The 21553-nt window shown below is 55.0% G+C and overlaps 7 protein-coding genes across 7 annotated transcripts; 5 read left to right on the top strand and 2 right to left on the bottom strand.

The window, feature by feature from the left end:
- The first annotated feature begins 699 nt into the window (after positions 1-699).
- On the top strand, positions 700-4259 carry B0H18DRAFT_489986 (uncharacterized protein). Its single transcript, XM_048038277.1, has 10 exons — positions 700-1067; positions 1203-1542; positions 1625-1789; positions 1851-1971; positions 2028-2088; positions 2139-2439; positions 2493-2725; positions 2777-2912; positions 2969-3142; positions 3196-4259. Exons 1-10 carry the CDS (start codon positions 772-774, stop codon positions 4066-4068), a joined length of 2700 nt encoding a protein of 899 aa, XP_047898710.1. The 5' UTR covers positions 700-771; the 3' UTR covers positions 4069-4259.
- A 1329-nt stretch (positions 4260-5588) lies between these two features.
- On the top strand, positions 5589-10702 carry B0H18DRAFT_951386 (uncharacterized protein; the record flags this gene model as incomplete). The annotated part of the gene is made up of 21 exons (XM_048042021.1): positions 5589-5658; positions 5872-6110; positions 6162-6179; positions 6235-6258; positions 6311-6424; positions 6478-6527; positions 6575-6754; positions 6805-7338; positions 7456-7881; positions 7962-8258; positions 8313-8331; positions 8391-8448; positions 8500-8642; positions 8702-9011; positions 9162-9325; positions 9575-9656; positions 9720-9779; positions 9830-9971; positions 10061-10178; positions 10230-10457; positions 10520-10702. 21 exons carry the CDS (start codon positions 5589-5591, stop codon positions 10700-10702), a joined length of 3459 nt encoding a protein of 1152 aa, XP_047898709.1.
- Positions 10703-10813: 111 nt separating this feature from the next.
- Positions 10814-12560, top strand: B0H18DRAFT_489837 (uncharacterized protein). The gene is made up of 6 exons (XM_048038276.1): positions 10814-10984; positions 11039-11213; positions 11270-11732; positions 11782-11851; positions 11905-11939; positions 11991-12560. Exons 1-6 carry the CDS (start codon positions 10942-10944, stop codon positions 12309-12311), a joined length of 1107 nt encoding a protein of 368 aa, XP_047898708.1. The 5' UTR covers positions 10814-10941; the 3' UTR covers positions 12312-12560.
- Positions 12465-13666, top strand: B0H18DRAFT_1114692 (uncharacterized protein; the record flags this gene model as incomplete). The annotated part of the gene is made up of 4 exons (XM_048033154.1): positions 12465-13076; positions 13118-13325; positions 13391-13446; positions 13502-13666. The coding sequence occupies 4 exons, from the start codon at positions 12465-12467 to the stop codon at positions 13664-13666; spliced, it is 1041 nt and encodes a 346-aa protein (XP_047898707.1).
- A 1854-nt stretch (positions 13667-15520) lies between these two features.
- Positions 15521-16779, bottom strand: B0H18DRAFT_978618 (uncharacterized protein; the record flags this gene model as incomplete). Its single annotated transcript, XM_048044336.1, has 6 exons — positions 16473-16779; positions 16309-16365; positions 16170-16279; positions 16015-16130; positions 15912-15987; positions 15521-15540 (listed from the first exon to the last, which is right to left on the bottom strand). Coding segments are annotated over exons 1-5 (409 nt in total), but the record flags the coding sequence as incomplete, so codon positions are not given.
- A 578-nt stretch (positions 16780-17357) lies between these two features.
- On the top strand, positions 17358-18680 carry B0H18DRAFT_869617 (uncharacterized protein; the record flags this gene model as incomplete). Its single annotated transcript, XM_048040033.1, has 4 exons — positions 17358-17532; positions 17618-18055; positions 18121-18242; positions 18309-18680. 4 exons carry the CDS (start codon positions 17358-17360, stop codon positions 18678-18680), a joined length of 1107 nt encoding a protein of 368 aa, XP_047898705.1.
- Positions 18681-19890: 1210 nt separating this feature from the next.
- Positions 19891-20590, bottom strand: B0H18DRAFT_978613 (uncharacterized protein). Its single transcript, XM_048044335.1, has 2 exons — positions 20148-20590; positions 19891-20081 (listed from the first exon to the last, which is right to left on the bottom strand). Exons 1-2 carry the CDS (start codon positions 20498-20500, stop codon positions 19967-19969), a joined length of 468 nt encoding a protein of 155 aa, XP_047898704.1. The 5' UTR covers positions 20501-20590; the 3' UTR covers positions 19891-19966.
- Between the last annotated feature and the right edge of the window lie 963 nt (positions 20591-21553).

The following is a 21553-nucleotide window of genomic DNA, read 5'->3' as shown; positions in this document are numbered from 1 at the left end:
TCTGCAATGTTTCCGCTGAGGGCACGCACGGGCCTGGAGCGAGGATCGGTGCTCGTCTGAGCTGCTGCGCGGGAGAGCGGATGACTACTTTGCGGACACGTCGATTCCATCTGCACTGTGACATCAAGGGCTTTCTTTCTGTCATTGGCAAGTTGTTTTGCATGCTTGCGTGTGCAACGTTGACAGTTCAGATTCAAGATCTTCCAGGTCAGGCATTGTTTGCTCTCACTTCGTACTCGATATGGAACAAATCACCTGGCGACCTCTGCTAGTAACGAGCTTGTCATCTACGATATGGTCAGCAAACGCCTCTCCACAGCTTGATCTGAGCTACCTGCCTTCGCATGGCCATGCTGAGGTTTGCCACGTCCATGCATGAAGAATGTCAAGAATGTCCAAGTGAGGTAGCACCTCTGGGGCACCTGGCAACACCCAGTACCATGGAAATGGTCAGTGCTCGGTCTACTTCCACGCTACATACCTCACTCACACCTACTATAGCGCAGAGGGTTTCGTCGCTCGCATTCATGTCGAGATGAGCCGGACCTGGCCGGGCCAGGGTGGTAGATGGAGGAGTGGAACATAATTGGCGTAGCTTAGCAATGTACATAGTCGAGATCTGAGAGCGTGCAGACAATCTTGTTGTCTCTTACCGTCTCCGCGATTGCGTTCGGTCGCCGGGTAACAAGTGTTGCTGTCGCCGACTTTGACGCACACCCCTCGCGCCTTCCACCGCGAGTCCCACCACTCCAAGCTCTGCACTCAACCGCCATGGCGTCTGTCGAAAGTGTGCCTGCTTACATGCATCCAGGTGTATCAGTCGCACAACCCTCACATCTGGAGGGTGATGCAAGCCTGGCGACCGAAATCCTCCCTGGGCCGCCACCGCTGGCCTCGGTGCAGCAGGCCGGCCAACCGAGGAAAGACCACAGGAAAACCTTGACGGTGTTTTCTTACTTGCCTGCCTCTGACCCAGGAACCACTTACGCAGGACATATGGCGACTCCGCTCGCCTCCGCGGCTGAGGCGGAGGGCCCTCGGAGGAAACGAGCAAGGCTTGAGCGAAGGTAAGTCTTACACACCTTGGAGGGAAACCCGGGTACTGAGAAACCGGTTTTGCGATCCTCTATATCCTTCACGTCCTTGCGCACCCCTCAACTTCGTGCATATCACCAACACACATCGATTTCCATGGTCCCCAGTGCCGTTGCCAGCAGAGCGCAGCGTGCATCGGCGCGCAATCTGAATGCGACCGCCTCTGTGGCGGATGCGTCAGCTCACCTGGAGCCCATGGCCTCCTCTTCACATCTCGTCCCTGATACTGACCCTGTCTTCATTTCCCTCGACTCTGACGATCCTGCGCTATCGCGTTCAAACTCTGTTCCTCTGGGGGAGGATCCGGTGGTGGGCCAGAGCCATGCGAGAGGGGGACCTGCTGCTCGCAAGGATAAGGGGAAGGGGAGGGAGAGGGATGCGACTATAAGAATCAAGGAGGAGCCTACTCTTGGGACATTGCCCTTGAACGACTTTCCGGCCACAGGGGTGAGTTCTAGCCTTGCTGATCCGCGATATGGGCCGTCTTTGCGTGCATTCTGAAGGTCCACTGAACCCTCGTATCCCATAGTCAAACGAAGACCATTGCTCGTCCTGCCGCTCACTTGGGGATCTCATCTACTGCGATGGATGTCCAAGGGCGTTCCATTTATGGTGTTTAGACCCACCATTAGAGGCGTCTGATCTACCGGAAGGCGAGGCAAGTTGGTTTTGTCCAGCCTGCACATTGCAGCAGGTTCGTCCGGCATTGACATCATTCCATACGGTGATCTGACGACTCTTCGTGCCACTTCTAGAAACCTCCTCCCAAGCTACCCGCGTCTCTGAGGTTCATGGCGCCCCTCGTTGCCGAACTGGAGACGCGCATACCGATCGAGTTCCAGCTACCATCGGATATCAGAGCATACTTTAAGGATGGTGAGAAGCTTTCACTTGAGTGTGTTCGCTCCGCTGACCATGCCTCACACTTGTAGTCGCAACAGGGCCACGCGGTACCTATATGAATGCTTTAGAGATTCGACCACCTCGTTTCAAGTACGTCCTTATGCACTGCTCTGGGTTGCTCCTCTCAAGATGCATCCTAGTCGACATGGTCAACTTGAGGACCGTGATCCCTATCGCTTGAAGGACAGGAATGGGGAACCAGTTCTTTGTTTCAAGTGTGGGACATCAGCGTTGCCACCCGGTGTAGCCGCCTCTGCGCCAGCTACTAAACGTGCAAGGAGAGAGCCATCAGGATCGAGTCATTCGGAAAGCGGCAGAAGCATCGTTTCCTGCGATTATTGCCACCTCCACTGGCATTTAGATTGTCTGGACCCCCCCATGTCGTGCATGCCGCCTTGGGGCAAGAAGTGGATGTGCCCGAATCATGCCGACCGCATATTCGTATGTCTATCGCCTTGACACTTATTTCTTAGCCATTGACTCGTTCACGACAGCAACCGAAGCGGCGCATACCAAAGGCCAACGCAGCTCCCTTCGAGATTCGAAAACCTCGACAACCTAACAACGGGAACATCGAGATCATTCAATTGGAGCCTACCCCTGCGCCGCCGAGTATGATGATCGTTGACGAAGTCTTGATCAACGGTAGACGATACAGAGTACCCGAGCGAGTTATTACGTTGGACTTCTGGAACAAAGTGGGTCGCGGGCATAGCCAGTACGACGAGTACGTGACTTCTACCTACCGCTCTCACTGTCTTGTTCAACGAATTGATAGACGTACGGACGATACAAGCCCATTGTCATCTCCTTTGACGTCCTTAAGCTCATTAGCTGGGGATGAAGACGAGCGTATTCCTGCGATCGACCCGTCAGTGCCTTTGTTCTCTCTAGAAGATATCCGTGTCGCGCAGGTGTGTTGTATCATCAGCTACCACAGAACCTACGCTGAGTGTAGTGCGTTCTGCAGTTGTTGACTGGTCTGCACCTCGGACACGGTACACCCATTGGTCGTACCGACCCTCCGCCGTTAGTAATCAACGGCGTCAACGGAACAACCCCTGTAGGCGACAACCGGACCGACGTTCAGGATGTCCCTCCCAGCGAAGCGATAGTCCAGCATGAGGTCAACGGTATTGCGAAGGTGGGGCTTGTTGCATTCGTTGGAGTCTCTAATCCTTATGTCCGCGCTTGCAGTCCGTCATTAAGAAGGAGCCTACCGCCTCAAATCTTGACCCCACTGCCGACACCTCCAAAGCAAGACAGACTTCGGGGTCGCGGTCGCAACCAGTAAGACGGAGTACGCGCGGAGACGATGATGACTACAGGCCCAACAATCGAGTCGCACTCCCAGCCACCTCTAGTTCGGCGCGCCGGCCTCGCGGTCGCAAGGATGAGGCTCAGCAGGAATCAGGCCAGGTCCCTGCCACCGAGCCGACTGCACCTGCGGAATCGGTATTTCAAGCTGTTGTCCCTGATAGTCATGCATCCGCAAAGCAGGCGGAACCTCTCGCTCCGTCCGGAGCCTCCGTCTCTGCGAAGCCAAGGAGGGCAAGGCGTCCAGCACGAAGAGCCCCGTCTCCTGAGCCACTAATCTCTCACAATGGTGGCAACATGAACGAAGAAGTGGCTAGTGTCGACTCTGAGGAACCGGATACCCCGTTAGCACTATCCTTACCAAGGCTCCCGTCTGGTCACAAGCCAGTTGATCACGCGAAGAAAGAGCCTCAGTCTCGAGGCGTAGCAAGCACACCCTCTCTTCCCAGCTCCAAAGTGTCAGCACTCCCTGCGCCGTCGCCAGTAAAAACAGGGGAGGCCACTCCATCCTTGAAGATTCGTTTGCCTGGTCTCGCAAGCTTGCACCGCGCTTCACTGTCCACCGCACCCAAACCCATCGCACCGGCGGATAGCCGCGTATTACCTTCGGTGTCCGCTGCTCCTTCACGAAGCCGGGCTTCACGATCCTCGAGAAATGATGCTCCTCGGGAACGCCGGTCCAACCGGCGAGACCGCACATCCACCTCTGTCTCGCTACATGAAACACCCGCATCTAACGACGCAGACCATTGAGGTAACCCTCGTCATGGTTGTTCTCCATTCACGTATGTCATGTTCACTGCTGCGAGATGTCGTCTGATGAGTTGTAGACTCTGTCACTGTCGTTGACTGCACGTTTAAGCATACCCTCCGTCTGGTCGTAAATACTGTAAACGGTACAGCGAACTGTAATGTGTCTGTGTATGACTTGGTACAACCAGAGGCGCCGTTCGGGCTCTAAGGTTGCCCACGCGGCTCGTCAGCTTCATTGTAATCGGTCTTCCTGCCAGTAGCATTCGCATCACGCCATAATCCTTATATCTCTATTTAGAGTCTCTGATCGCAATTTCTTACTATCGTCGGTCCACCCACACGGAAAACAGCCGGCAGTCGTTCATTAGTCTTCGACAGGATATGTTCTCGCTGCAATATGTTCGTCAGGAACTTGAACAGTTGCGACCCCTCTCAACAACTGTGCCGACGGCCGTATATGTTTGTGCCTGTCTCAAGGGATCCGGACATGTGTACCGTTCTCAGTACCGTGCCAACTCAGACTGCCGATGGCCGCCACAGGCCAGTTCGCATAGACGCCGGAACGTCCCTAACTTGAAACCGACCTGCAGCTGTACTTATTAGGCTCAAACAGGCTCAAACGTATTGCTTGCGTATTGCGACCGGACCTCTCTGCTCTTCCGTTGTTCGACCTTACGTGCAAACGACATGCGTCGTTTGGACTGCATCTATGGACCGCATTTCCAGAGAACCGTGACGAAGAGCCATGTTCGTTGAGGTTCGAGCTGTTCAGAATCATCTTGTTTCTGTCGCTGCTCCCAATCGATAAGTTCGTCCCGTAAAGATTGACTGCGACTGACAACGCGTATTCTGTCCAGCAGGAGTCCTCAATCGAGCAACGGCGTTTCTTGCTCGAGCTTGAGACGGCAATGTGCATAGAGAGGGCGCGGAGCTAGGACAGGTGCGCTGTAAACTTTTGGAAACTGATTGTCGAACATACTGTCAGTAGAGGACTAAGTCTTCTTCTGACGGTAGCAGATTCCTCTATGGTCGTGACTGTAAGGGATGCAGGAGAAACCCAAGAGACGCATCAGATCCGTCACTGGGGTGATTCCTATTCTCCTTGCTACAGCAAGCATACTGTAAATGAATGTGGATTTTCTGTACATCACCGTCGGACATCCCACAGTACCCAAGTCTTACTCATGGTCTGCGCTACGAATAGGGCTTCACAGTCATCACTTGCGGTGTGTGTGTGTGCACATCAATACTCGGCAGCCATTCGTCTCGAGCGCCTTTCAGGCGCCGTGATGCCCGCCCAATCCCTGCGAACAGCTGCGGCGTCCTGAAGGCGTCTCTGTTTTCATGATTCTATCGATAGGCCGAGGCTGTCCGAATTGTACAGAACCTTATTATATGCAGCAACGAGGCCGCCTCAAGGGCGTGTGGTCCCACCGTGTCCTCGCTCTTGTGCCTTTCCTCCTCTGTTCACATCCTCTTGCTATCGCCTTGCTTTCTGTTCCAGTCCGTTGCTCAGAGCGATGGCTCATCGAAACAACGGTCTATGTCGCAATTTCGCATCCACGGGCAACTGTCGATTCGGCGACAGGTGTAGGTTTTCGCATGAGCGCGAGCAAACCCCGTCGCTCCCTTCAACTCCTCGGCCGTCTTCGAGTAATAGGTCACTTCCCGTCCAGTCTCCGGCTAGGCAGAATGCTGCAGGCGGCGCACCTCGGAGCGTTTGCAACTTCTATTGGTCGAGTGGAAGTTGCACTCGAGGCTTTGAGTGCACCTATAAGCATGAACGCTCTCCTCAGGCTGCAGCGACGTCCGCAGAGGCCCCAGAAGCCGAGGAGCAAGAAGATGGACCTGATCTGTTCTCCGTCGAGGGATTGGCTACAGGCAACGGGTCGACCCGCGATGAGCGGTACACGTTAACTCCGAGCGACGCCCATAATCATCTCAAGGCTTTCTTGTGGGATAATTTCCGGTTCGAGACTGCCGCAAGGGTCCAAGGGTTTGTGCTCATTCTCGCGAGTGTCAACGACCGTAACAAAGCTTGGGTGAGTTCGTGAATTCTGGCATGGAATCTGGTATTGACGTCTGTTGTACAGAACTCTGAGAATGCACAAGTGAGTCGTAGACGGCAGAAATCTGATTGACGGTACTTATGGGCCGCACCTCTAGGCATTCTTGGATGCCATAGTGAGGGTGAGTGCATGCAAACTGACTCGCTGTGATTCACTGAGTGACATCATTACAGGGGAATGCACTGTTACGTATCGGCGACGTATTGCGTTTTGAGCCCGTCGACACCGCAATCGGACATGGTCGAGGTGTCCTTTCATTTCAGAATGGCTACTTTCCGATTCTTGAAGTTAGTCAGGCTTGCACATACCCCAAGAAGACAGACTGCTGACGATTTATCAGTATCTTTCATCCAATCTAGTACTGAAGACTACTATGCACAAGAATATCAAGTAAGTGGTGATGCATGCCGTGCTTCACTGTTATTGACCTCGCGTAGTCATCTGTACAGCACATTGAAGAACAATTACGATGTCTTCCGCACAGTTCTACACGCATCTATCGGGAAGATGGTCCAAGCGAAGTCATGGAAGGATCCAACAGTGGGTTTACCGCCGAATCTGCAAAACAGCCTAGATGGTGTCATGGTCTTCCACACTGTGTCGACTGTCCTGTATCAGTGAGCTTAACATGATTTATTCCTTATGTGTCAAACTCATGTTCGTGCAGACTCTTCAGCAGATTCAAGGACGCGGTTCGTGACCATCCGGACATAGTCCAGCTGGTCATGGACCTGGCCACTTGGTTCCAAAGCTGGGCAGAAGATGTATCGGCGAACCCACCCCGCTTCATGGACCCATTGTCTTCTTCTCCACTGAACGTCCGGAAACTCACCATCTCTCGGCTTGACGAAGAGATCACACGCTTGAAGACGATCGTGCAGCGTGAGTCTGAGACAGCGGAGAGACTCAGGCGACCTGCGACGAGAGCGGTCTTGAGCCCGGCGCAAAGGCGAGAGGCCTTGTACTCGCAACTGGCTCAGACCTATGATCCGCCTGGTTCTCTTCGCCCTGGAGGAGCCAGGCATGACAACGACAAGGACAGCATCGCTGGTATTCGCATTGCTCCCACACATGGCGAGCTGTTATGTCCGATTGCTGCGTATCTCCCTGTCTTTTTGCCCAACGCACCACATCACCTCCCGGCAAGTTCAATGGAGAGACATTTGGACATACAGTTCCGCTTGCTTAGGGAGGAATTGATGTGAGTCTCCTGACTCCTCGTCTTCCATTCGTTCCGTGGCTGAACTGGGCTTAGCGCGACCTCACGTTCATCGCTCGCGGCGATCCAAGCTGATTTGGATGTCATGTGGCGACCAAGGCAAAGGCAGCAGCTCCCTACAAAACTAGAAGAGATTCTCAGAACGAACGGTGGCGCTTATCGGACAACTGGATACGATTCGGTCTTCTTCCAGGTCTACACAGGCGTCGAATTTTCACCCGTTAAGGCCGAGCGTCGAAACCTTACGGTCGGCCTCAACCTCGACACGCCTAATCATCGAAGTGCAAAGGACAAGGACTGGAAGAAGCGCGTCGAGTACTGGGAGCATAGCAAACGCCTTCAGAGCGGCACCCTCGTCGCCCTCCTCATCATTTCTCATGGCAGCTGTAGGATCTTTCTCGGCGTTGTCAGCTCCTTCTCTGGCGACATCGCCGAGTCCGCGAAAGCAAGTACGGAGCGGATCCAAATCCGCATTTCATTCTTCGATGCTGAGGTCGAGCTCATGGCCCTGCGGAAGGAGGCGTTGTCCGTTGCCGGCAATGCATCTCGTTTTGCTCTACTCGTCGACAACAGCGTCATGTTCGAAGCGTCTCGTCCTTTCTTAGAGCGACTCAAACCATCGAACCGACCGAGATCCCGTTCGCGCGCTACATCGCTCACAGTGGTTCCTTGAACACTGTGCCCTTAAATCCGCCACGCTACGCCATGCGGCCTGGTTTCACCTACAAGCTCGATTGTCTTGCAAAACCCGGCCACGGTAGCCGCATACAAGCCCTGGATATCTTACGGCCTGGTACCAATGACATCGCCCGCAGACAGCTTCGTGAACACAGCATTCTCGACCCTAGTCAAATCGATGCTGTCATCAACACTTTCAACCGTGAAGTATCTTTGATTCAAGGGTACGTGTTCGGAACGGCCGTTTCTCATTCATCACTAATCTTGTATATATAAAGACCGCCGGGGACAGGAAAGGTGAGATCGCTCGGTATCAATTGAGACTTGTGGCTTACTGTGTTATGCGATCTGCGCAGAGCTTCACGGCAAAGGAAATCCTACGAGTTTTGTTCGCCAGTAAGATCAGACCGATTGGTGAGACTTGATCAATTCTGCACATGCAATACATTGAATGACGGCTTGTAGTCCTCATTGCATTCACCAATCACGCCCTCGACCATATGCTAACCTCGGTTCTCGATGCCAAGATCACCACCAAACTTGTTCGTCTCGGCTCTCGCTCCTCTGACGAGCGCATTGCAGAGTACACGCTGGACAAGCTAGAGAAAGTGGCGGGTGGCACTGATTGCTCAGCCGGCCGATGAAGCGACAGTATGCGGTTATGAAGCAACTTGAGGAACAGATGCAGACAGTGATGGAGTCTATCCAACTTCCTACTCTAACCTGGGCGAAGATAGAGGAGTATTTGATGATACACCATCCAGAGCATGCTGAGCGCTTAGAAAGCCCTCCCTACTGGGTTGCTGCTCTTACGGAGCGACTATGGACAGAGGAGGACGTCAACGGCGAATGGGTCACCCAGAAAGCGAAGGGGAAGAAGATCGACGATCATCTGTCACGCACACTCTATGGGTTGTGGAGGAACGGTACCGATATCGACTTCATCAAGCCGTTCCCTGTACCAGTAGTACAGCAGGGTAAGAAGAAAGGAAAACGGACTCAACCGGTGCCAAAATGACAGCAAGATACATGATGCAGAGGTTGTTGCCTTCTTCAATCTCTTGGGTTCGACGCGTTACCTCCTGTGCCTGCTTCTTCCCGCACCATATCTTCCCTCCTCGACACAGCCAGTGCCAGTGTATGGAATATGTCACAGGACGAGCGGACACTGTTGGCGACGGAATGGGAAAAAGGATCCGCGAATTGGCGTATAATTCTCATTTGGACGTATAATGACCTACGCGACAGGTATAAGGAAGCATGTCAAGAATACAACGACATGAAGGACGAGGTATGCATCCCCTTCAACATGTGGACGTAACTTACGCTGCGGCTGCTTCACGTAGACTCGCCGACGTCTCCTTAGCCAGACGGATCTGATAGGGTGCACTACGACGGGTACATCTGCATGATCTCCTCCGGCTTCTAAATGTGCTAATGCGGACACGGGGCTCCAATAGGTGCCGCAAAACTCACATCACTTCTCAGTGTATGTACGACCAGGATAATTTCTATGGTTGACTGATTTCATGGGCTGTAGAACATATCACCAAGGGTCCTCATGGTCGAAGAGGCCGGACAAGTCCTTGAGGCGCATGTCCTCACCTCGCTTGTCTCATCAGGTGAGCAATGTTGCACCCTGCAACTATCCTCGATGGTTCCACTGCTTGCTTACTATCTGTCAGTACACCATTTGATATGCATCGGGGACCCCCAGCAACTGCGACCGAATCTTGCGACATATGGTGCGCGCACAATGTACCTTGTATAAATATCTTACTGACCTTCCCGATAGCCTTATCCATGGATAGCGAACGCGGCAAGGAGCTCTTCAAGTTCGACAGGTCAATGATGGAGAGGCTCGCCGATGGAGGCCTTCCGATGTCACAAATCAATGTGCAGCGCAGAATGCGTCCGGAGATATCTCATTTCATCCGGTCTGTGGCGACGTCTGTTATCCTTTGATTACAGTACGCTCACATCACCACCAGAACCATTCTATACCCAAAGCTTGATGACAATGAAGTCGTCCAGAACTATCCTCACGTCTCGGGCATGCAGAAGACGTCTTGTTCTTCACCCATACGAACAAGGAGAACGGATCGGATGACTCCGAGTCGGTCTCCAAGTGCAACGACTTTGAGGTAAGTGAAGATGCACTTGCGCGCTTCGTAGCCGTTCAGTCATCGTACTAGGTCGAGATGATCCGAGATCTCGTCTTGTATCTCTTGCGGCAAGGTGTCTACAACGGCGCTGGAGATATCGCTGTCCTCTGTGCATACCTGGGACAGCTGACAAAAGTCCGCGCCGCTCTGCGAGACCTCAAGATCGCTGTCTCAGTAGATGAGAGAGATCAGGAACAGCTCGCTCGACAGGGATTAGAAGAAGAGGCGGAGTACGAGGAGGTGCTCGTTGCGAAGCATGTACGTATAGGTTCCAACCGCATCAGCTGGCGCCACGAAAAGTCTCATGACGTCGTGCATAGGTTCGACTGGGAACAGTCGACATCTTCCAGGGTCAAGAGGCCAAGGTCGTGATCGTCTCGCTTGTGCGAAACTCCGGTACATATGAGACGGGATCTGCATCCATTGGATTCTTGAAGGTATGTAACTTCGTCTTGGAGGCTTTAGTGCTCGGTCTGAAGGTGCCTCATTTGACGTGCCACTAGAGTTCCAACCGGATCAATGTTGCACTGTCCAGAGCAAAGCATGGACTCTACATCTTGGGCAATGCCGCGAACCTTCGCAGCAATAAGACGTGGACGACGATTCTCGATGAGATGGAAGCACGCGACCAAATCGGCCAAGGAATACCGATCGTCTGTCCCCGTCATCCGGATCAGGTTCAAGTCATCACGAAAGCAGGAGAACTCGGTCGACTAGCCCCCGGCGGTGGGTGCCTCATCCCATGCGGATTCCGACTGACGTGTGGCCATCTTTGTCCGTCTGCAGTCAGTAGTATGTCTCATGTCGAGGTATACAGATCACTCACCTTCGTTTCGCAGTGTCATGTTGCAGTCGACAATCATTCGAAAACAGGTGTATGGAGCGCTGCACACGCACACCTTGCCCTCGCCGTCACCCATGCACGAAACGCTGTTCGGACGATTGCGGCAACTGCCAGTTCCCCATATATGGCGTCAAGCTACCTTGTGGTCACATCAAAGACCGTGTCCCATGGTAAGAGTGCAGACTGTTGTTGGGGTTGAGACGAGTCTTACTGTTCGATTTCAAAGCTACATGATGGAGACACTCGCCTCGGTAAAGTGCGAGGAACCTGTGCGGAAACAACTGTTGCGATGTGAACATTCGGCCACCATCCAGTGCTTCAAGGATCCCGGAACCGTATCGTGTTCCAAACCATGCGGCGGGGCGCTCTCTTGCTGTTCGAAAACTTGCAAGTCTGCGTGCTCTGATTGCCAAAAACTTGCTCTCGGAGCCTCGGCTGTCAACCCCGCTGCCAAGATAGTACGAACTCAGCATAAGCCCCACCCATGCGATCGTCCGCTCTACTGTCAGCATCCTTGTGGACTGGACTGCTCGCAAGATCATCACTGCAATTCGAAGTGTAAGCAGGCATGTCGACAAGAATGCATTCATCATAAGTGTCCGAAATCGTGCTCCGAGCCTTGCGCACCCTGCATGGAGCCATGTCCATGGTCTTGTGCACATCAGTCCTGCCCAGTTGCGTGCGGATCGGTGCGTCCTTTGGAAACCTGATCATCTAGCACAACTGACCACGGTCCAGATTTGCTCCCGTCTCCCATGCGACGAACCTTGTAGGAACCAGCTGTCGTGCGGACATCCGTGCCCTTCAGGTGAGTCTCTCGCACTTCCAGTATGTGTCTATGTTCACGACGACCTGCGGCAGTCTGCGGGGAGCCATGTGCCAAGCAAACATGCATAGTGTGCTTGCCCAATGATCGCCGCACCGACATTGTTGACTTCATCATGCAGAGGCGACTAGATCAGGTCGACCTGTCTTCGAGCGATACGAGCGAGCGCTTGATCACCCTGGCTTGTGGCCATATCTTCACTGTGGAGACTCTGGACGGACACTGCGACATGCATTCGTACTACGAAATTGACCCCATGGGCCGGTTCATCTCGACGAAAGCACCACCCGTCAACTATCAATCGCCTCCTACGTGTCCCACTTGCCGTGGATCGATCACCGCGCTGCGCTACGGCAGAGTTTCGAAACGTGCCACTCTCGACATCCTCGAGCAGAACGTCGCAAGCAAGATGTCCATTCACTCGACAATCTCTCGCCTGTGATGGAGCGCATCGCCTCTGACTTGGATCTATGCAAGAGTCGGCGAAGGCCCTCCGGAAAGCAGACGAGATGCCAGATCCGGAGGTATTGCATGCAAGAGATGCTCAAGGCAAATCGACCGAGCCGCTCGATCCTGGGCTACTCAACAAAGCTCTATGCAGTCAATTCACGGATTCGACGAAGAGGAGGCCAAGGCATGGTATGAGACCATCAAGGATATCGTGGTCTTGTATCGGCGCACCGTCAATGTGGCGAACACTCGCGGAGCACATGTGAAGGCGTACGAAGCGGCACTCACGACTCTCTATCATCTGGAGATGGCGGCAATCGCTGATGACCCCTCACGCGCGTCGGACACGCCGGAGCAGACTGCTTTCGAGGCGGTCAACATGAAGATCGGACAGCCGCCCCACAAGGCCGATACGCGCTTCCAGATCGAAGCCTACCTTCTCTCACTCGAGTTGAGGTTCATGCTGGCCCAGGTTGCATCGAGCCGCGTTCAAGCCCTTCCGGTCACATCAGACGTCGCGCATCGCCAGCGATGGGTATCCTTCATCGACTTCATCCTCGAGTCCTGCGTTGCAGATGCGGGCAAGGCCCTCGCCATGGCGCAGAAGTCGTCGGCTTCTCGCCAATCAGCGCGTTCTTCTGTGTACATCATCCGCTCTGATTTCGAGAGGTTCAGGGCGCAGATAGTCGAGGAGAGGGCAGAGCTAGGGAGAACCGGCGACCTCACTGCGGCTCGTCGGCAGACTTTGGCCCTGAAGGTCAAGGCGAAGAGCTCCGAGATGTTGAACGCCATTGCCAGATACGAAGGAGAATACATCCGCAGCAGGCCGTCGAAGATATGCAAGACCTGAGAGACGAGAGAGAGTGGTTCAAGGATAACTGCGGAAGGAAGGTTGAACGCTGGAGGGAGGAATGCACAGAGCTAGAGAAGGTCATGCTCAGCGATAAGTTCTACCAGCCCCTCTCTCTCCAAGAGCGCGCGGACATCGTGAAGGCATTCGGATTTAGTGAGTCCTGTCAACAGACTGCGCGGGAGTCAAGTTCGTGACTAACCACTCCTTTGCACCGGCAGCGCACCGAGGCCACTTCTACAACTGCGAGAATGGGCATACTTTTGTCATCACTGAAGTGGGTCAACCTTCATGAATCGGTTTGCGTGCCCTTTTGACATGTACATTCACAGTGCGGTGGCGCCATGCAGAACTCCTTCTGTCCCGAGTGCAGAGCACCCATCGGTGGCATGGGGCATCACCTAAACTCGGCGAACACCAGGGCAAGAGAATTCGAAGATGTTGCACGGGTACAGGGCGTCCTTGATGGCGCCTTCGACTGGACGAGAGATGCGTAAAGATATTCTCCGAGTGGACGTTCAATCTGAATAGCAAATGTCGGTGAGCGAATAGTAACGGCTGGCGCAAGTGCACACATACATGTATCGAGAACTGCTTACGAACCTGACGAATGTATCAAGTTTTTTTGCTGCGTTACGAGCGGATTGTCCGCTACAGCATCGTAATCGGAGGCTGCGGTGCCCGTACTGCACTATAGACCTATGGAGCACAACGTGTCTGCATGGAAAGGATAATAACCGCCGGATTGTATTTTGCATGGTGTGCCGTCCATGCAAGGGCTGGGTTGGCTGAATCCGACCATCGTGCTCATGCCGAGCTGTCGACGTCGGTGCTCCAAGGACTGCATATATGTGTGTACGAGCGCTCGAGGCCGCCAACTTCGCGACCATGTGCACACCGACTTTGACACCGACCGACATCACCTAGAATCCATACTACATATGTAAGATCGGCCGTACGTGCTACCCTGACTTGTCGATGAATATACGCGTACGATAGTCACTGTAAGGCTCGCGCCGGACAACATGAGCATCGCAAGCATTGACCTGCCGGGCTACGACCTATGGATGACCTTCGTATGTGAGATCTCAGTATAGACACGGACGTCTGCACTGACGACTTCGCTCTCATCTCTCCTGTGACTGACTGGGTTATATAAGATCAAGAATGTTCATGTCGTCCCAGCACCGATAGACATCCCGCGATTCCACAGATCGTTGCGGATCGCACTGCAGCGGTACCCGCATGCGGCTGGCCGTTTGAAGAACGAGGACTCTCGCTGGTCGGTGAGAAAACCACTGCTGTCTGCCGGCGGAGACGTGAAGTACTGACGAGGTTCTCTGGCTAGATTGTCCTAACGCAGTCTGTCGTCCCTATCGAGGTGACTCGTCTGGAGGCTCTCGATGCCCACGACGACCGCGTCATCCAGGACAACCTGAAGCAGTACTTGCATTCACAGCAAGGCGCAGCCTCTTCCGCTAACGACGACGGGCCGCTGCTCCTGTTAAACTGACAGTAGCCAGGGAACAGACAGCGATAGGCGTTTCCTGGCACCATACGCTCGGTACGAACCCGACCTGCACGCATTCAATGATGCCGATTGTCATACGCGTCCACAGGAGATGCGACGACCCTCCTGCGATTCATGCAGACCTCTCGCACGCATACCAAGGACTCCGCTGCCCAGTCCACCACCGACGTTCGCAAAGCATACGTTCCCAACCCATACAGGACACGATCGAGCAGTACGCGCCTCTCATGCCGCACCTCGCTCACACGTACCACCAGTCTGAGCTCGCGGCCCGTTACGCGGGATGAACCAGGACGTGTGCGCGTCGACTTCCGCGTCTCGGCGGCGGCCCTTCACGGCTCGCAGACGCGGTACGAGAGAAGACCGGGGAGCCCACGTCTCGAGGCAGGATTGCCTGACGGCGTACGTCGTCACGGTCTTGAATCGGTGCGAGGCAGGACCTGTCGAGGTCGTGACGAACGCCGCAAGCGTTGGTATTCCCGCGACGCTAGCTGTCGAGCGCTGATGTCCGCTTGTGCGTTATAGTATCGAAACATCGCCGCACCGTTTGTCGACAGCGAGGTTGCTGGAAACCCGATATACATAGTACGCAGCGTCGATTCGTCCTTCGTTATCCAGACGCCTTGACGACTTCGCAGATGCGGGCAGAATTCGAGGGCACCAGAAGCTGAGCAGCACTGCACTATCCATCCGTCGATCGATCGAGAGGTGGAGAGAGCCTCGTTCATCACCGCGTACATGTCTGTCGCGAGCCAATTGATGCTCGACGCAGCCAATGCCGGCCGCTCGATGTTCTTCGCTGCAGAGCCGGCGTGCTTTCGGTGAACTCGAACCTATCGTGAGTATGCAGAGACAGGCATGCGAACATCGGTATGAGCATCGTGCATAGGTTAGACTGGCAGTCAGTCGACTTCGGGTACCCCGACAGAGCAAGCTTCATACGTCCGGAGTGAATGAGAGGTACCTCCGGGTGTTTCGCGCTAACCCAAACTCCAGTACGTCCGGGGCGTCGAAGCCGCGCAGAGGATGTCGAAATAACCTCGGGTACCGGCCTCGTTACGCGAAAGTCGTGGTATGATGCAGCTGAGCTAGGTAGCCGACCTTCCCCACGGCCTAGGTACGCTGTGACCAGGCACCGCTGGTGAGCCGTTTGGATATGGTTGATATGACTATATGCCGCTCGTAAAAGTACAATGAAGATAGTGACACACTTGTTGATTCACGAGAACCAGCCCTTCGGCTTATGGCCTTCATCCTGCACCTCCCCGTCTCTCTTCTTCCGGAGCTCTTCCAGAATGCTCTTCACGCCGTCACGTCTCCCACAGCCGCTCTTCCCGCGTCCCAGTCAACCACAACGGGCCACTTGAGCGCATGCAGGTTCTGCGAGGCGAGCTTTGAGACGCCTTCCGCGCTGGTGGGCCGTGCCTCCACTGTCGGGTGAGAGGAGACGAGAACATCCGGTGAGACACTGCCTGTCGCGGATGTTGCTACTGGTATGTATGACAGGATCGTCCGGAGCTGATCGCCCGTTGGGGGCTTGTTCTCGACCACTTCGAGATTGAACTTTAGCGGAGGGCATCTGGTTTGGAGGGAGGATAGGGGGAGGACAGTGCCGCGCGGAGTAGCTGCAAAGTAGTGATAGAGGGGGGAGAAGACGTGTTATGACTGTGCGGCACGGTATCAACACAAACAGGAAAGAAGACTGCAGGGAGTACGGCGTACAAGATGGATATTTGCGGCTAATCCGACGAGCGATGAGTGTGGGCAATCACTGCATTGGCAAGACGCCACTCACGATGGATCGTAGAAATGCTGAGAACATGCTGTACGAAGTGATTTGAAGGGACACGGTACGAATAGTGTATGTCGTGAATACGGAAGGAGAAGATGGTCGTGGCAGGCTGCAACCGACCAGCAATGACGCACTGGCAGTGAGCCGCGTTGTAGCACGTGCACACAGCGTCTGCCTCGAGCAAACCGTGGCTCGCACTGGCAGAGGGCGCCCGTCAGCTCAGAGCTGCAATGCAACACGCGTTGCACGCCTCCATCGCGCCTCCATTGCAGAATGAGAACGATTCTGAGCTCTGCCGTTCATTCGCCATTGAAAGCATCGAGTGCTCGGCGCTCGGCACCTGCCGCAGACGATCGATCGCAGATCTGGAAGTCATCCTGCGTCCGCTCGCTCGACGACCTCCGCACGACCTTCGCATGCGACCACCACACCAGGCCATCTGCTCGTCGCGACCTCCGTGCGTCCAATGCAGCAAAGCTCATCGTCGACACTCGCGGCCATGCGAGCCCACGAAGTGTCCCCGAGCCAGAGCGCTCGGCGCACATATGCTCGACACCTCCATCTTGATACGCTATCTCTTTCTGGCATAAGGCTCGTGTGCCTTGCCTCTCCTAAGCCTGTGGAAGACTATCTATAGGCCTTTCCCGGAAGCCAAAGACCAGCCACCACGTTGTATTCGCCGTTTCTCAGGTGCAGCTATTCACTGGCGCTCTCGGAACCACGAGGGTCTTCGACCAAGCCAGCCTTATAGGTCCCTGTCACGGTCGGGGCTGTGTCTGTACATACGTTGCTCGTTCCCCGATCCCTACTCCCATCCTCCACAGACTATCAATCAGGAGATCGGACCACAGTCTATTCAGGCTCGATGCCGTTGTATCTATGCGTGGATTGTGGCGGCTCGAAGGCTGCCGCCGTCATCGCCGACGAGACAGGCAATCCCGTCGCCCGTGCCCTCGGAGGCCCCTCCAACTTCGCGTACCTCGGTTTGGAGCCCTTCGTCGCTGTCGTGAAGGAGACAGTCGAGAAAGCTCTCAAGGCCTGTGACCTATCTGTCCTGAAAGCCAATGGTGCGTCTGCCTTCAGCCAGCTAGACGTCTCCGTCGTTCTAACCGCTTCATGCAACAGGCATCGATCTCGCGGGTCCTCTGACCCTCCCTCCTCCAGCGGGCCAGTCTTACCTGGCCGCCGCCTGGTTCGGTGTCTCTGGCTGCGATTCACCCCAAGCCATCGCCGACATGACCCCTGCACTCGAAGCCCTTCTCGGCGTCCGCCCGCGCGTCGCTAACGATACCCACCTCCTGGCCGCACCCATGACGCTCTATCCCGATGTTACCGGTGCTGTAGCCATCGTAGCAGGGACAGGCGGGATTGTCGTGAGCTTCCGCGAGGCGGTGCACAAGGAGACTGGGGAGAAGGCGGGGCTGGATGAGCTCGGGCGGTGCGGAGGGTGGGGCTGGATATTGGGCGACGAGGGGGGAGGGTTCCATGTTGGGCGAGAGGCGATCCGGCAGGTACTTGATGAGGCGGATCGGGCAAGCGTGAAGCCCAAGACAGCCGAGGTGAGTGAGACGTCGACGTGGCCTGTGCACCCAGCTCAACTCTGATCGCGTAGGCGGCCGCACCGTCAGGCAAGCCATGGGGTCTCCGCCAACGCATCCTCGCTCGCTTCGGCATCTCCGACGTCTACGAGCTGCTCACCATCGTGCACAAGCCCGACCCCGCCCCGATCTCACCCACCACGAGCGCGCCCGTCAGCGCGGACGCGACGCTCTCCCTCCGCCCGACCCCGCCGGCGCTCGACTCGATTCTGGCGAAGGGCGACCTCGTCCCGATGTCCGCAATGTCGCGCGAGAAGCGGCTCTCGTCGCTCAGCCCGCTCGTGTTCGCCGCGGCGTTCGCGGACGGCGACCCGCTCGCGCTGAGCGTCTTGAGGGCGACGTCGAGCGCGCTGGTGGACCAGATCTGCGTGCTGCTCCGTGCGGAGGGGCAGGAGGCGGGCGAGGGGGAGCGGAGGATCAGGGCGGCGGAGAGTATACTATGTATGGGCGGGTCGTTGAGCGGGGTGGAGGCGTATCGGAAGCTGATCGTGGACGAGCTGGCGAGGCGAGGGCATGTTTTTCGGCGCGTGCAGGTCGTGGATGATGCGGCGGCTGTGGGTGCGAAAGCTTTGACGGTTATGAAGACGTGATTGCGAGGTAGGATATGGAATGGAACACGGTGTGTTGGATGGTTGTGAGTCTACGTTTGTCGCAGTGCTTGATAATCTCAGGGTCTGACCTTACGTCGCTTTGCGACTCAGCAGACACCTGGCAGCTCGAAAAATTGGATTAACACGTTGGGTTGTATTGATAGCAGAAGGCATGACATGCTAACTAAATATCGCATTGGATGGAAGATCGCTATGTAGTATGTGCAAGCGCTATTTCAATGGATCGCTGACTTCGAGGAGCCGTACAAAGACATGGAACTCATATCAGCATATTGACCATTGTACACCTATTGAGATGAGTATGGGGTGGGGTACGACTCCGACATCCACACGATCCAGTGTTATGAACCCATACACCTTCCCCTCTGACTGCAATGCCCGGGGTACTGCTCACAAGCTGGAGCGGTTGGAAAAGGTGAGTACTGCATCTGCGTCGTAACGGAGGCGCATGAAGAGCGGAGCGACAAGATGGGGTGACCACCGAGGGGCATGTGCGTATGCTGGCACCGTGGCTGACGCAACGAGCTATTGCTCGGTCTAAAGTCGTGCGTCAGACAGCGTTACAGTGGTTGAGCACATTAGGGGAGCTCAGACTGAACGGGTAAGGGTACGGGTACGGGCAAGGGTAGGTCACGGGGACGGTCCGGCCGCGCGGCAACCGTAGGGTTAGCAGTAGGGGCTGCCACGTAACGTTAGGGTTTGTGCAGCAGTAATTGTACAATAGTTTGGTCCCGACAAGGTATATAGAGCACGTACATCCGTTTCGGTAGCATGATAGGAGGCAGCTGGATCGTCATCGCAAATGCGACGCCGCCATCCTCTAATACTTTGAAAACATATACCTAAGTACGTAGTTCTGCTTTCGGAAATGTTATGTTACCCGATTAGTATATTCCGCTTTCGGCAGGCGCTGGCACTTTCCCGCACTCGAGTTCAGCTGTAGTAGGCTATAGTAGGTGCATCGTGCGTACAATATTTACGAGCCATATTGATTGTCATCAAATTGATTTTTCTCTTTGGTGCGCGTTAGCCTTGAGAGCCATACTGATTATACTATCCAAATACTGTCTGTAACAAAGAGCAGTGGCGTAGAAGCTGGAAGAACTAGGCTAGGGTTAACGGTGGCAGCATCTACACTAATTGTGGCTAACCCTACAGTCGCCGTGCGGCCGGACCGTCCCGTGACGTGCCCTTGCCCGTACCCGTACCCTTGCCCGTTCAGTCTGAGCTCCCCTATTGTCTCAGCCTAGACTTACGCAGGCAGGTTACTTGACCGCCGCCATCGACTCGGAGATGGGCAGACGCATGTGTGCATCGCTCGTTTGGAGGCGACGGAGGCGCGGCAGCGCTGGAGTGGACTCCGGGAGTCGCTGCCGCCTGGTATGCGTTCTGTCTAGCCGTCTCAAGGCTGTACATGCTGACTGCATCTGCTCCTGCCCGCTGTAGGCTCCAAGTCGCCCATTCTCCATCTCCTGCGAGTTCGACGAGAGGTCCTCATGCACAGCGTAGTGCATGAAAGCCCTCTTGAACCTGTCCATCCCCCTGCACTCCGGCTGTTGCCCAGTCACCGAGGGTCTTACTAGCTTAAGGTTTGAAATGATCGTGTGATAGCTCTTTCTCCCGTCCTCCGAATCGCGCAGCGCTCGAAAGAGCGCGAGCGTGAAGGCCCCGCGCAGCTTACCATCTGCGTCTCTCACTTCGTGCGCGATCTGGTGCTGGTCGCATGCAGCTAGGACAACGTAAGCATGTTCTCTCGCGCTCCGATACGTACAGGATTTATCGGACGACGGACTGGTCATGGTGACTTCGACCAGACCAGCGTGGCGTGCAGCAAGGTCGACATTGTCAGGGAGAGAGGGATTGGAAAAGGGAAGGAATGTACCAGAGCCTCGAACGGTCGGGGCCAAGTCAGCAGTACTCCTCAGGCTGTCCGCCTGTGAGCTCCCGTGCTGAGTATCTGTGAACATGCCGCCTGAGTAACACGAGTCAAGCACTACGATCTGCCACGACATCAGCTACATCATGTTCAAAGTCAGACAACACTCTGAAATTACAGCATGACACCTCTTTTGCCTCTCCAGCAGGTCAAACCACGCCTGCAGGGTTGGCTGAGGGATGCTATGTACCGTACCAACACCGGGGACGACTGTCTCTGCATCGTACGGGCATATCGACGCGACGACTCGGATGTCATTGTCGGTCCTTCCGACATCGACACGAGCACCGTGTCCAGCAAAATAGAACATGACGATACTTCTCTCAGTGAGCCGAGTGTTGTCAATGAAGTGCCGCTCCAAGCTCTGCAGTATCGCAGAACGGGTCGCCTTCGCGTCTCGAAGTACAAGGACATTCGATTCAGGGACCTGAAGGTTGTCCTTCAGGTACTCGCAGACGTCGTCCACGTCGTTCTTACAGCCCCTCAAGGGCGGAAACTTGCGCTCGCGTAGTTGTCTATGCCGACGACGACGGCCCATATATCACACCCTTGCACTCTTTCCATGACCAAGGTCTGTTTGAGGCCACTACTGCGTCGTTTGAGACCCGCGACACCCTCGTCGCTGACGATAAAGTAGGATCATCAGCTCAAGATTCAAATGACCTCGCTGGATACTGAATGTGTTACCAGGACAAGGACGTGACCGGCGACGGACTGCTAGGAACTAGATTGCCTTGATAGTAGGGAACCCCCTTCGATGGACGTTGTATACAAGGCATGTATGGGTGCGTGGACGTGTATCTCGGGCTGCCGACGTCGATGGTTGTATATCGGGGTGCAGCGCTCGTGGGGAGGACAAGACAGGGCGTTGGAGGGTTACGAGCGAATGCCCAGCGGTCTTAAGGGCTTCCCAGCG

This window comes from Fomitopsis serialis (genome assembly GCF_022376445.1).
Source record: "Fomitopsis serialis strain Sig1Antser10 chromosome Unknown B0H18scaffold_5, whole genome shotgun sequence".
NCBI classification, from domain to species: domain Eukaryota; kingdom Fungi; phylum Basidiomycota; class Agaricomycetes; order Polyporales; family Fomitopsidaceae; genus Fomitopsis; species Fomitopsis serialis.
This window is presented reverse-complemented; position numbering and strand designations above follow the sequence as displayed.